Below are 13,713 nucleotides of genomic sequence, written 5' to 3'. Positions count from 1 at the left end.
TGCAACTTTCTGAGCTATGGTTTCCTACCTTTTCTACTAAATATAATGATAAACACGTGATCTTTCCCTTTCTCCATTTTTTCCCCCTTTAATTCACTCCCCATCATCATCTACCACCCAGTGTGTTTGCACTGCACCTTCTCTGAGTTTGACTCTGTGCATCTCTCTCTCCAATTCATCTCGTAGCTCCTCATTAGTTTTGATGTTCTTCTCTAGCTGCTGCCTGAGGAGTTGCACTGCCGCCAGCTGCAGCTGCAGAGCATGGACACACTGGACACTGCAACACACACATGCATATAGTGAAACTAATCAATCTTTTCATTTTCACAATTATAGTATAATACAGTGACCCGTTGTCCCTACCTGTCTGGCTCTTTTACAGTTCTAACCAGGCTGGAGTAAAGTTGCTGTTCAGCTCTCAGAGCTTTGTTCAGCGCATTACGCTCTTGTTGCAAGGCTATAAGGTTGGGCAAAGCCTTAAGAGAGACAGAAAATGAAATTGTCTTTATGTTGAAGCATTAAATGTAAAATAAATATGTATTTTTTTGTATTTCATTCATCAGAAACATAGCTGAAGTTTACTTCTTGCTGACTGTCTCCACCAATCATTGTTCTTTCTCTTTGTGGGAGCCCAGGTAGTGACCTCTCCATTCCAGAGCCAATGACCTGATCCTGCATATGGTCAGCATGACTGTCCCCTTTCTGACCAAGGCGCTGGTGGAGAACCTGATCAGAGGCAAACAAAATATGAGAACTGTTGGAGGAGAGGTCACACAGTTTAAATGCAAAGGGAGCTCCTTATCCAGAGCTATGGAGCATTTCACTGAGTGAGAAGTCTGTGAATGGGGGATTCTTACATTGATAATCTCATCTTTAGTTTTCAGAGTGGCAGTCAGCGACTCAATATTAGCAGCCTGACCTTCACTGCGACCCTCCAGCTCAGATAGCAATGACTTTAGCTCTGCCAATGAAATCTGTAGCAAGAAAATATGTGATTACACAAAAACACACTATTAAGCAACCGTGTGATTACAGACATAAATGCTTATAACCAACTCACCTTCAGTTCATTCTCCCTCTTCAGAGCTTTGTTCAGTTCCTCGGTTTTCTCTGCTAGCTCCTTCTTCAATATGACGACTGTCTTCTTGGACAGTGGAACATTTTCCTCACTGTTCTTCCTGGACAGCTTGGCTTCAGTGCAGACAAAATTAAATCTAATGTAGGACTGACCTAAACTCTAACATAACCCAAAAATATCCTACTAGCAGGTTTTAAGGTCTCACCATCTCTCTCATCCAACTTCTCCTGCATGATCTGGATAGTTTGTCTGAGCTCCAACACATGATCAGAGTCCTCCTTTTGCCTCATGTCTGGCAGAAACTGGTCCCTTTCTTGACCACACTGTAGAAGCTTCTACATATTTATAAAAGTAACAAGTTAGCACTCCCAAACATATACAAATGATACATTCAACTTTTTTCAAAATAAGGCACAAAGTAATTTGAAGTCAGAATATGTAGTATGTGGAGAATGGGTAGGTTCTCTTTGGGAGTTTTAATATCCTTGCCTTGTCAGGCTTTTAATTCAAACACATTTTACAGCTGAGTGACTGTGTTATATCCCAGTGGAACCTACATTGATGAGGCTGTCTTTTTCAGCAAGCATAGCCCTGAGCTCTGCAGTTTCTAAATAACCCTCTTGGGTTGTTGTGGAGCACTGCTTCTCAGCAGTGGTGAGCTGCTGCTGCCTATCAGACAGCTGTTTCTTTAGTTCCTGGATCCCTTGAGTACGCTCAGACAGCATGCGGTTGTAGTGCTCTGCAGCCTCCTGGAGAAAGTAACAAGAGGCTGAGTGAGTACATTTATATCTAGCAATGTACAATATTTCTGTCTGTATAAACTCTATTAGCGTGTTCATAATTAAATGCTGACCTTGAGAAGTTGGTCCTTGCTGCTAATTGTAGCCAATAGTCCTTCCACAGCACTCTCATTGTCAGCAACCAGCTTTTCCCTGGCTTTCACAGCTTCAGCCAACATAGCCTCTGTGACCTTTAACCTGTGGCCCATCTGTTCAGCAAGGTCACGTGCATGAGTCTGTGACTGGCTAAGCATCGATTCTGCCATTTCCTACAGAGAAAGGCTGACAGTGTTAGAAAGATCAAAAACAACCTCAATCTATAAAGCAAGTGTCTATATATGTAAATGTCACAGGTTGGAATGGTGAAAACCTACATGAACATCACTGAACATACAGCAGTGGGTGTGTGGAAGCATCAGCTAACCTCCATGTCCTTTGTCTTGCCCTCCAGGGAGAGCTGTAGCTGGCTGATGATGGAGTCCTTCTCCCTTAGCGATCTGTTCAGGTTATCTTCTACATCTTGCTTGGCTCTCTGCAGGTTTTTTAAAGTATTTGCAAGATGCTGCAGCTCCACATCCTTTTCCTTGATTAGACTGTCAAAACTCTGGAGAGAAAGAAATAGGCAGAGAGATGCATGAAATTGAAGTTCAACATCTCAAAAGCAATTTCATTACTGTTTACAAAGCCAAATGGGCAAATTTTTGGTCTAATATCAACCCCCCCCCCGCAACAAATACAGTGACAGCTATTTACATTGATGGTCCCTTCGTTGTGGGAGAGCAAGTTATTGAGCCTATCCAGGTCCCTTTCCTTCTCTCTTAGAGACAGCTGCAGCTGGTGTATCTCATTGTCTTTCTCCTCAATGGCAGCAAACTTCTCATCCAGCGCTTGCTGTGAGAAAGCAAGGAGAAGAACGTCAGAATCAAATTCCACTCATTGTGGTGAGAAGATTACACAGAAGTAATGCATACCTCCAGTGCCTTCTCCTTTTCTTTCAGCCTTTGTCGCAGCTTAGACAGCATGTTATCATTTCCTCCTGGGCTTTTGCTTTGCTCAAAGTCTCTGGCCATGTTCATGTACTCCTGATGAATACAAGGGGGGGGGAAAAAAATCTAACTATGTCCAATGGCAGATTTTTGGAATAAAAAGAATACACACAAGATTTTTCCTTTAGGTCTGGAATCTGTGGTTTGTGTGTTACCTGTAGCTGCTGCTCTTTATCTGCCAAGGTAGATGTGAGCCGCTGGATGATGACCTCGTGTGCCTGCAGTTTTCTTTTTGTTTGATCCAACAGCTCCTGGTATTTCTGCTCCACTGCACTCTCTCTCTCCCCGATCTCATCATTCAGCTTCTTCAGCTGATTGTTCAGATCCTAAAAGAGGAAAGATAATACTGTTACACAAAAGCTAGTATGTAATTGATGACAGATAATAGAAATGAGAATTCAGATTTCCTGGTGACTTTTATTGGAAATATTCACTAGATGACCACTGTTCTCCAGCTGTCTTACACTAAGGGCCTTGTCCCCTTTCTTCTTCTGCTGTTGCATGTCCTCCAGTTCCAACTCTAGCTGGTCCTTTGCCTGCTGCAAGTCAGCCAGGTCCTGCTCCTTCCTGCCCACAGCACGCTGTAGTTTTTGAGCTTCAAGCAGTTTGGCATGGTGTTCTCCCTGGAGTTGAGCCAGCTCTGTTTGCTTTGCCATTAACAGGTTTTGGTGCTCCTCTACTCCCTGAGCGAGATATGCAAGAAGTGTTTATTTCTTTATAGAGACTGCACTTTGTATTTGTAATTGTAATGAAGATAAATATACCCCCTTGTCTTTAAAATTTCTTTTACATTATATGAGTTTCTAACTTCTTAGCAATATAATCTTTGAACCTAAAAGCTTCCACACAGAGCAAAGAATTAGAATTAACATTAACACACACAGTCACGTTTTGGCTTTCTAAAAAAGGTGCAGAACTTGCCTGGTATTTCTGTAGTTGGGCTTTATGTGCTGCCTCTCTAGCCTTGGCCAAAGCATTATCCCTGTCCTCAATCTCATGACACAGCTCTGCAATCTGTCCAATAAAAAGAAAAATAAACAGGTTTATCTTGGAGTAGTGACAACAACTTGTCACAGTTAACAGCAACTGTTATGATCCTGGAAATATCACAAATAAAACCTGTTCACAATAGTATTAAACTTACCTCTTTTTCCTTTTCTCTGAGGACCTGAGTCAGACCCTGGATTGTTTTGTCTCTCTTCAGAGCATTTTTCCTCTCTATACTGAGTTCATTTTCCTTCCCTTCTAACTTCTCTGACAGGGTCTGTTTAGATAACAAAGAAATGTTATACAAAAAATGCTCTTAATCTAATTAAAGATATTTAATAAAGCTAAATATCTTCAGCAGGTACCTTGTTCTGATTCTGGGTATCCGCCAGTGTTTTTGCCAGGTTGTCATTGATGCTTTTTGTCTGTGTGACTTCTTCAGTGAGCAGCTTATTGCAGGACTCCAACTGATTAATCTCATTTTTCTTCTCAGCAAATCCAGAGAACACACAAGACAGGAAAAGAAAAACATATTAATAGTGGCAATATTAAGTAAAGCTCCTTACCAGTGCTGCAGCATTTTGCCCAGCAAGAGATTACTGAAAATTACTACCTCCACTCTAGGAGCGGTGTATTCATCATCAAATTCCTCTGCAAGATCATGCAGAGACTTCCAGTTGGCCTCTTTGTGTCTGAGCTTAGGTCGGGGATTGAGGTGGCACGTGCCTAACTTTTTCAGGACAGGGATGTGGCTCCCCAGAGGGGCAGAGAATTGCGGCTTGGAGATGCAGCGCAGGATCTGAATCAGGTCAGATATTACAGAAGGCTGATTTGAGGAGCTGCAGTGCAGTGCTCTGGACTGATCCTTTCCTCGTGGATCATCAGTAGCACCAAGTCGGGCAACCAGAAACCTGGCTTCTCTGCGTTTTAGTTTGGGTGGAGGGTCTGGAGGGGTGTCCAAGGAAAAGTCTCGATTCAGGGACTGCATTGATGTGGAGTGACCTTTGAATCCAGGTCTAGGCAGTGTGCCCTTATGTTGGACCGAGTCAAGGTACCCACTTTGCAAACAGTAGTGCATGCCTCGGAAACCAAAGCTCTTCATAGTAGGGCCATCCAGCCCTACTGCTGATCCAGGTCTCCTGAGGCCTGAGTGCCCTGGGACAGCTCCTCTACTAACAATTCTATCAAGACTCACACACCTTCTCATAGGAGTCTCCATGCGACTACTTCCACTCTCTCTGAAATGTTGTCTCTCAGAGACCAGCTGGTATACAGGCTTATTATCAGGACTGCCCACCCCAGAAGACCTGAGTGGAGTCTTGCACCTGGTGCTCGCTGCGGCAACTGTGTCCAGACTTGGGTTGTTTTTGTTGTAAATGTGTATGATGCACTGGATCAGGTTTTCTTTCTCTGCCTGTATCTTCTGGATGCGACTATTGCATTCATCCTGCAACTGACTAATGTTTACATCACACTGTACCACCTTCTCCAACTGGAACACACATTTCCCACAGAGAAACTCTCCACGACCGTCACGAGTCACCTCCCGGCCCAACACATGGGACAGGATGACTTGTAGCTTCCTCTTTGCTGATGAGCTGAAGATCCAACGACACTGGCTTCCTACTAGACGAATACCACATATACGACATGGGTCCCTCATGGCACCTTAGATGTTCCAGACTCAACTCACCCACTTAAAACGAGTCTCTCACTATCGCACAAAATGTCCGGTGATGTAAAGGCCATCAGCTTGCCAGCCATGGAAGAGTCATCTATCATTTTCTCTCACTGCATCAGCAAGAGAAGCAGAGAGCAGAAGGACTGAGTGCAGAGCACTATAAGCCTTAAGCCTGCTTAATAATCCCCGCCTCTATTCCACTGTCCCCAACGGATTCAATCAGATAAAATGCTCTAGGACTGCTGCGGTGATCTGTGTTATGGCTGGTGCAATGTCTCCATGAGACTGCTGAAAAAGCAAGCTACAGCTACTCCTACAGCATGAATTCTGCCTGGCATCACATCTTCAAATCAGCGTTAAGATTAGAGGTGGTGTTTTCTGGTAATCATTGCTGTCACACACCTCTGTTGTGGAGAGGCCACTGGAAGTCCAGTTATGTATCTCAATCATAACTGTCAATGCATTTCCCCCCATTCTTTCAAAATCTTAGCAAAACATGCAGTGCATTCTTGCAGTTATCCAGATCTAACAAACACTGACAGATTACAAAAGTATGTTTCCTTTAGTAAAGAAGGATGGCCATAAATAACTATCAGGGGAACTGTCTCCAGAAAGCACAGTAATCCAGTCTTAACTCTCTGACCTTAAATCAGATGCCAAGGCCTGATGAGGAACCATGGAAACTGCCCAGCTCTTTTCTACTCTGAATGTTAACAATACAGTACCTTCTCCAATAGTCCGGATAATGCCTTCAGTACCACTTTAAAACCAAAAGGCTTTATGACGGACATCTAAGTTTCTGAAGTGAAACTATACAATATTTTAGATATCCTTCAAAAACAAAAATTCTTAGTCTAATCAACAGGGTTCACATTTAATGTTAGAAAACTAAATAAAAAGCAAAACACAGGGTCAACAGATTAACACTGACAATGTATCAATAGTGCCTGCTTTGTGTGCATAGCAAAGAACATATGACAATTAGGTGGTCTGTGAGTGACAAATGAACCGGCAAATTAATGCACAGTTAAATAATTTTGCCTTTGGTTTGATGCATGACAGAATAGGAAAGAACACCATAACAATAGTGACATAAATCTTCCGCTAGAAAAAAACAAACACATAGTCTAAGCAGCCTGACAGAGGTCAGTGTCATTGTGCAGTAGTTTTATTTATTTATTTATTTAACGAAACAACACCCAGATATTTAGTAAGGAAATCTCCACAACACCAACCTGTTGGCCTGGTTGTGTTTTGCCCTTCTCTCTATGTAGCTCATCCCTCAATGCCTGGGAAACAGAAAATTAAAGTATTACAATTAGTGTAAGTTGTAGAAATAAAGTGGCAATAAATGTAATTTCTCTGTAAATATGTACTTAAAACATGGCAATACGGGTTTTCACACAGTCATCTGACAAGTTTTGATACCTGTGTACAACAAGAAATCTCCTAATTCCATACCTCAAGTTCCTGATCTTTCTTGGTGATGAGATCTGACAGTTGCTTAACATGGTCAGCTGGTGGAGAATCTGTCCTTTGGTCAGTATTGTTACACTGATGGGTCACAGATTCCTGGTTCTTTAAAGTGATCTTGAGCTGCTCAATGATACTGGTGTGAGCAAAATAAATTAATAAAACACTGGACACTTAAGTCTTCATATAAAAAATATATATTAATGTGTCTGCGTTATCTCCATACTCGTCTTTCTCCTGCAGGGCCTGCTGAAGGTCATGGACTGGGCTGGCGACAGGTACAGAGTTAAAGGTGCTCGATGGGCCCAGGGCTTGGAGCTGCTTTTCCATGTTAATATTCTTACGCTTCTCCTGCTCAGCAATGGCTGCCATCTTCTCAACCTCTTCCTCAGCTATTCGCAGACACTAACATTCAGCAAAAACACCAAATGAGAAATGAACACCAATGCTGATTAAGACTGACCAACCCTAAATAACATTCTACTGTGCTCCAGATAACCAGGCCCTGTATGAGAACAACTTGGACAAATTTTGGACAACATATTAGGGGTGAAACAGAAAATTACAGGTCTTAGGGAATATAATAAAAAATGATATTAATTGTTGCAATTAACAAGTTTTGGGTAAGTGAATTTTTAGGCTGAACTTCACCTGTTCTAGGTCAACTATCCTTCTGTTGAATGCATCTCGAATTTCATCCATTTCTCTCTGAGCTTGCTCTCTCACACGATGAGAGTCTCCTGATCCTCGACCAGCCAGACTCTCTAATGCTTTCCTGGAAATAATTTATAGGGGAGATTAGTTTGGCACTCTTATACATTTTCATCACACATGGGCAAATGTAACATCTTCATGCCAGCTAAGATCTTGTTTTGTTTTTCCTCAATTCTTGTAATGAAACCAAATATGAGAACTTAGCAGATGCTGAATTTTGACACAGCAGGACTGTGTACTTACGACGCAGACACTAGTAGCTCCTGTTTCTCTGCCAGTTCCCTCTTCATAGACTCCAACTCCACCTTCAGCTCAATGTTCTAGGGGAAAAAACATTCAGTCAATTTCAGCACAAGCTGGGATCTGAAGTTATTACAAAAACAAAGGCACAAAGTAGAGATTCTCAGAGAACAAGTTACCCAAGATTCACATGCTAATAAAACCAAATTAACAAGTCTCAAGGTTTATGTTGGAGCATGTACATAAATATAACTTTCTTTCAAGACAATTTACTTCTCATATGTAGTAGGGGGAAAAGGAGAAGATAAGAAACACAAGCAGCCCCAATGAGACTAGGAGATTCCAATGTGCTTACATCTCACTCCAGAAAAGCAACAACAATGAAAAGGCACCGAGTCACATGCAACATGAGGTATGGAGGGGCAAAATAAATGCATGACAGACACACAGGCCTAATGCACATTTTGCATATTAAAGTAAATACAACACCATTTTGAATATGTCCTCAGTAGAGTCATCACATTTCTGTTGCATGCGTTCTTCCATGAAGTAAATGCGCAACTTGAGGTTAAAGTTCTCTTTCTTTAGAGCTGTGATTTGCTGCAAATGAAGGTAGCACAGACATTTTAATATACAGGAAAAAAAAACAGAACAACAAATAACATTTGTATTGAAAAACCTGTGTTAATCTATACTGATCTCTGTCAAGCCCCAAATTAAGTTTATTAATTTGCTTTAATTAAATCAAATGATAAGAAAACAAGGTTAGGACAAATTATTTATGCACTTTATTTGTGAAGAAATGTTGGATGACATGTTTACATGGCAGAAAAGTGTGTATGTGTGTATGATTATTGTTAAACTAAAAGCAAGCCTTAATGTTTGCATGTGTGTGAAGTAGACTGTGCATCATTGTGCTTCAGGCTCAGAACAGCATACACATAGTCATGGGGGTTTGGCAGACTGTCAAAGGGAGGAGGTACAAGTCTGAAGCTCTCTGTAAACCTCTGTAATCATGCAGCCAGCCAAAGAGCACAAGCCAAAAATCTGATGATGCATTCCATTCAAATGCTGAAATATAGGTTTGAGCCCACCTCAACCCTTCTCCTACACATACTTGATCACCATCATCTCCATAAATGGTCAGTGGGGCTTAGTTTTAATCAGACTGAGGATCAGGTTTAACCAATCATAAAACCCTGCTAGTTGAGGTGAGGTAGAGTTCATACTTCATACGGTCAAGCTTGGTTTTAAATGTAGTAATAGTTAATAACATTAATAAACAAATAACACTGAGAAATAATTACAAATGTCACTCACATTCTCATAGTCCTTCATGGTGAGAGCTTTAATAGGGGACATCTTGTCAGGGAAGGATGAAGCTGTAAAACAATAAATTAATATATTTTTATTAATTTGAGACACAACTACAACATAATCACTTTAGCACAGAATCTTCCCCACATACAAGAAAAGTTTATAATCTGTATTCAAAATCACACTTTGTTTATTTTAGAGAAAGAAAGACAAAGCAGTCGTGTTTTTCACTGCAGTCCTCAGAGCTGTCAAAGTTTCTGGAGAACTGCCCTGTTTAGCCCACAGCTGGTCATGTAACACACATCAACAAGACATTTCACAACACTAACTCCTGATTCACAGTTTGACAGGAAGAGCTTCGTCTTGCTTATTTATGTTCATTTTATTATCTAAATTAGAGATGTTAGGTTTATCCTCATTGCCTTCAGTGTATGCTAATATCTTCAATGTAAAAACAAATATACGTCTTTAAAAATGTAATTCAACACCACTACCCAGTTTACGTACTTCATGAACCTAGTATTTGACAAAAGCACTGAGGACAACTGAGGAGAAGCAAGAGCAAACAGAAGCTCAAATCTCAGGCAGCAAGACAGCAGCAGTGGACATAAGGATGTCTGCTACCATGGAAGAAAATGAAGCCTTAAGATTTTCTACTGTATCATTAAAGGATAACTGGTTATTTTCAGCTTTTGCCTTGTTTTCCCAGATTCTGCAATTACAATCATCCTTCAGAATTCAATCACTGGCTTCAGTGAGGTATTCTGAAACACAGTATGTTGGGAATAACTATACAAGAAGCTGACCTATATCTATAAATTAGTTGTTTACTGCCTAACGCTGAGTATATTGTTGGCACACAACAAGAGCATGACAGTGAATTAGAAATAGGAATAGTTAATTAAGATTATCCAGCCAATCCCTTGTCACAGCTTGTCGACAACTGTGGGAGATCACAGCACCAATTCAAGAACAGCATAAATTAATACACAGGGGAGACTTACACCTGAGCAAGTAAAAAAAAAAACAGAAAGAGAACAAAAGAAAATCTTACTGTACCTGTCATGCTGTCTGTGGAATATTCCCCAGCATCTATGGAGTCTGGCAGTCTGCAGCTGGGGACAAAATCATTTTGTTAGCAATGCAGCCTTGTCACTATGAATAGTTGATATATTGGTGGCTGTTACATTTCGACCACATTCAACAAAAGACAATTCCTATTTATAAAAATCACAGGAAACAAAGTAAGCTTTGCTCTCTGTCCCAGCTCACTGTATACAGATACTGATTATTATGGTTTTCAAAACAAACAAACAAACAAAACAAAACAAAACTCACCACACAAATTTATGCATTACTCACGCTGGCCAGTTCAACTGATCCCTAACGATGCTCCAAAAATAGCTCAGGAATGACTTGCTGCTTCATTTACATGCACTCTGGCAGAGCCTCCTTTTACTCTGTGTGTGTCTGTGAGACCATGTGCCAGGGCAGTCCAGCTCTCATGTTCACACAGACAGGAGCAGAGGAAAACAGGCGAACCAGTGGACGAAGGAGGCTTTCACTGGTGGACAAGTAGACTACTGTGACTCTGACCAGTTTAGCTTCACGCAGTGATGGGACAGTGGCGTCACTCACAAACACAATACAATGCACCAAACATCAGCAACACACATCTGAATCACAAAGACATTAAAGGAATCGGGGCTGCACTACCACAACACACATGTATCACCTGAACATATTATAATACCATTTATTAAGCATTAGTGTAAATTTCTCCTGACCAATGTGATTTCAGAGGGTTAACTGCATAAACCAAAAAAATGGTTCAAGCTCATGTTGCCTGGTTTTGACCTCTGTGTCTATCAATATAATGTCCAGTATAACTTCCTCGCATGCAGTGGAAGCACAGCAGCTCTGCTGCTTCTCTGGTCCATTTCTCAGCAAAGCTCAGCAATTCCATCATCATTTGTTCATGGCATGTCTACAGGTTTTATGTTCTTTGTAAACAGAGCACCCAGCACAGTACAGAGATGAGCAACATGAAGCATGTTGCATTGGAAACAGAGATTTGTCAGTGCTGCAGTTGTAACAACCCCCTGCAGCACAAAGTGGAAACAATGTATGAGCCTGTAAACAATGACTTCCTCTTTTTTCTCACTTTGCTCAGCTGTTAGTGACAAACATGAAAGCACCTTACACAAATATCACTTACAGAAAAACATAAATAACTGAAACAACCAACAGTGTGTAGCGCCATAGTATTTTAAAACTGAAAAAGTGAAGTGAATTAGGTTTCAGAATTACCGAACAAGTAATTTACACCACACATATCAGATAACATCTTGGATTACTGAGGCACGCTTACCACCTGGATGACAGCATTTACACAGAACAGCTGGGCTAAGTCATTTAAAAGGAGACTAAACACTACAAACTTTAACACAGAGATGCTATAACTAAATTTTCAGTGGTACATAAAGAACTATAAACCAGCTATATTCAGAAAACACTATCCAGCAAAAGCACTGTAGAGCAGAGCTAATCATGGTTCACCTACCAGAATCACGCTCTTTTCCCATTTCTTGGAAGCAGGAAAAAAAATAAATACATATACATGTTAACCCTAGAGTTTAGGGAGACGTCGCTGCTGCAGCCTGAACTAAGCTGAAGAGCAATGACTCAGAGTATTTCCGCTTCCTTTACTTGCTGAATGACAGGTCAACAAGCCAAACCACTAATCGCGGTAACATCACAACATCCAATGAGCTGAATATGATTTATAACGGTAACTGCGAGCGCAAACTATGTGCGCCAGGTTTTGACCACAAATATTTCTGCTACACTTTTTTGCGTGTTAGTGAAGGCTGGTACATCCTGATGTTGCTTCCCAAGTCTTTTTAAAATATTTGTTTCTATTTTGAGATTATACGAAACTTGCAGCAGGAAAGAAAATATATGATTGTAGGAATGTTGCAAAATGTTGTACTTATGTAAAAGTAAATGTTTAGCTAGCCAACGTAGACACATAACATACTCAAGTGGAAGGTTGCTGTGTATGTTTAGCAGCTGACAATGACAATTGACACTTTAGCTTAAGTTATTGCTAGCTAGGTTAAGGCGTTAGTCTGGTTTTCCCCCAAATAATCCGATAAACACAACAGAAAGCGTTAGCAACATAAAGTTAACTAACTACATGTAAATGTATGATCCTCCAAACGCCAGATGACCAAACGTTACTACCAAAAGAAATACAAAAGACAATAACAAGAAGCTCAAGAAGCCTTAATTAGTTACTGCTTTAGGACTAGCGCTAGCTAGCAAGCTAAAGTACAGCACTTGCACACTAGCGCTAGCTCACTAGCTATCGTTGGTAGTTTTACCTTCCATTGATGTCAACGGGTAGCGTCAGGTCGTCACCCACAACAGAATCCATAATTACGGGTCACTTATTATGTGCTCTCACCACTATAACATGACATTTTACAGATGAGACGCAAAGTAAACTCCAAAAATTAGGACGGAATTCAAACTAGTCGCAGCTACCGCCATCACGATTGTAAACGTCACTATTATGGACGTTGGAATCTGTTGCTGCCTCTAGGGTGTGTGGGAAACATGAAACCCCGCAGTGGGTACCTTGGAAAGAAAAATATGACCATATTTATCAGTATTATTACTGTAATATTATTTATGCATTATTTTTATTATTTTAAGTCAAATATCCGTATTTGTTCACAGCTATGCTCAAATGTAAGTTTATTTTCGAGTAGAATTAAAGGCAGCATAAAAGTGGTCAAAGCCAGACACTTCATGCAGGATTATGACGGCTCAAAAATAAGGACACTGTTATGTTACCGTAAAGGTGACGTTTTTACTTATAGGGCCCAAGAACCGGTATCTTAGTGGCATATAAAATTACCACGGTGTGTGTGTGCTTCAACATAATCAGTATGTGTATGGTGAGCAGGTTAATTATAGTATAGCATTTGATATAAATCAGTCTAAGGCAATGACTAAGTCTATATTTTATCACCCATTTTGTAAAGTTCAGGAAAGGGCTGAAACATCTATTACTTCGATGTTGTAAACATCTGGCCCAGCTCATTCAGACAACTAGTGACATCATGTGGTAAAACTGTTTAATTTCAAGAGGGTAAGTATTTACTGTAAAGTGTTGTAAAGTGTATGTTTAATGCTGGCGCTCCCTCATTTGCAGCATTTCCGTTTCTACCATATACACACATAGGCCTACAGTACATCAATTAACTTACTGTGAAACACCCACCACTCCCTTTTCTGTTGCAATTGGCTCAAATAAATGTCTTATATAGTAAAACTAAAGTGATTTCTAAATTATGAGGTCATTTTGCAGCCCTGCCCCGGAGAGGCCCT

The 13,713-nt window shown here is 40.6% G+C and overlaps 1 protein-coding gene across 8 annotated transcripts in view; it reads right to left on the bottom strand.

Moving 5' to 3' along the window:
- Window positions 1-12,957, bottom strand: part of cdk5rap2 (CDK5 regulatory subunit associated protein 2) — a 30,919-nt gene extending 17,962 nt beyond the window's left edge. For 5 of the 8 annotated variants that reach the window (XM_020621039.1, XM_020621042.1, XM_020621047.1 and 2 more), the window contains exons 1-25: window positions 12,702-12,957; window positions 10,375-10,430; window positions 9,319-9,380; window positions 8,488-8,598; window positions 8,002-8,078; window positions 7,696-7,819; window positions 7,271-7,449; window positions 7,033-7,180; window positions 6,807-6,860; window positions 4,256-4,375; window positions 4,048-4,167; window positions 3,825-3,917; window positions 3,368-3,586; window positions 3,059-3,229; window positions 2,829-2,939; window positions 2,611-2,748; window positions 2,282-2,461; window positions 1,932-2,126; window positions 1,636-1,827; window positions 1,284-1,413; window positions 1,061-1,191; window positions 858-974; window positions 583-726; window positions 364-476; window positions 138-277 (exon numbers count right to left, since the gene is read on the bottom strand). In XM_020621039.1, the coding sequence (XP_020476695.1) occupies window positions 138-277; window positions 364-476; window positions 583-726; window positions 858-974; window positions 1,061-1,191; window positions 1,284-1,413; window positions 1,636-1,827; window positions 1,932-2,126; window positions 2,282-2,461; window positions 2,611-2,748; window positions 2,829-2,939; window positions 3,059-3,229; window positions 3,368-3,586; window positions 3,825-3,917; window positions 4,048-4,167; window positions 4,256-4,375; window positions 6,807-6,860; window positions 7,033-7,180; window positions 7,271-7,449; window positions 7,696-7,819; window positions 8,002-8,078; window positions 8,488-8,598; window positions 9,319-9,380; window positions 10,375-10,430; window positions 12,702-12,754 (3,178 nt within the window). In that variant the 5' untranslated portion in view covers window positions 12,755-12,957. Of the gene's footprint in view, window positions 1-137; window positions 278-363; window positions 477-582; window positions 727-857; window positions 975-1,060; window positions 1,192-1,283; window positions 1,414-1,635; window positions 1,828-1,931; window positions 2,127-2,281; window positions 2,462-2,610; window positions 2,749-2,828; window positions 2,940-3,058; window positions 3,230-3,367; window positions 3,587-3,824; window positions 3,918-4,047; window positions 4,168-4,255; window positions 4,376-6,806; window positions 6,861-7,032; window positions 7,181-7,270; window positions 7,450-7,695; window positions 7,820-8,001; window positions 8,079-8,487; window positions 8,599-9,318; window positions 9,381-10,374; window positions 10,431-11,878; window positions 11,903-12,701 lie in introns of all 8 variants that reach the window. The other 3 variants (XM_020621040.1, XM_020621046.1, XM_020621043.1) reach the window with 2 other exon arrangements.
- Window positions 12,958-13,713: the final 756 nt, after the last annotated feature.

This window comes from Monopterus albus, unplaced genomic scaffold (assembly GCF_001952655.1).
Source record: "Monopterus albus unplaced genomic scaffold, M_albus_1.0 scaffold253.1, whole genome shotgun sequence".
In the NCBI taxonomy this organism is placed as follows: domain Eukaryota; kingdom Metazoa; phylum Chordata; class Actinopteri; order Synbranchiformes; family Synbranchidae; genus Monopterus; species Monopterus albus.
This window is presented reverse-complemented; position numbering and strand designations above follow the sequence as displayed.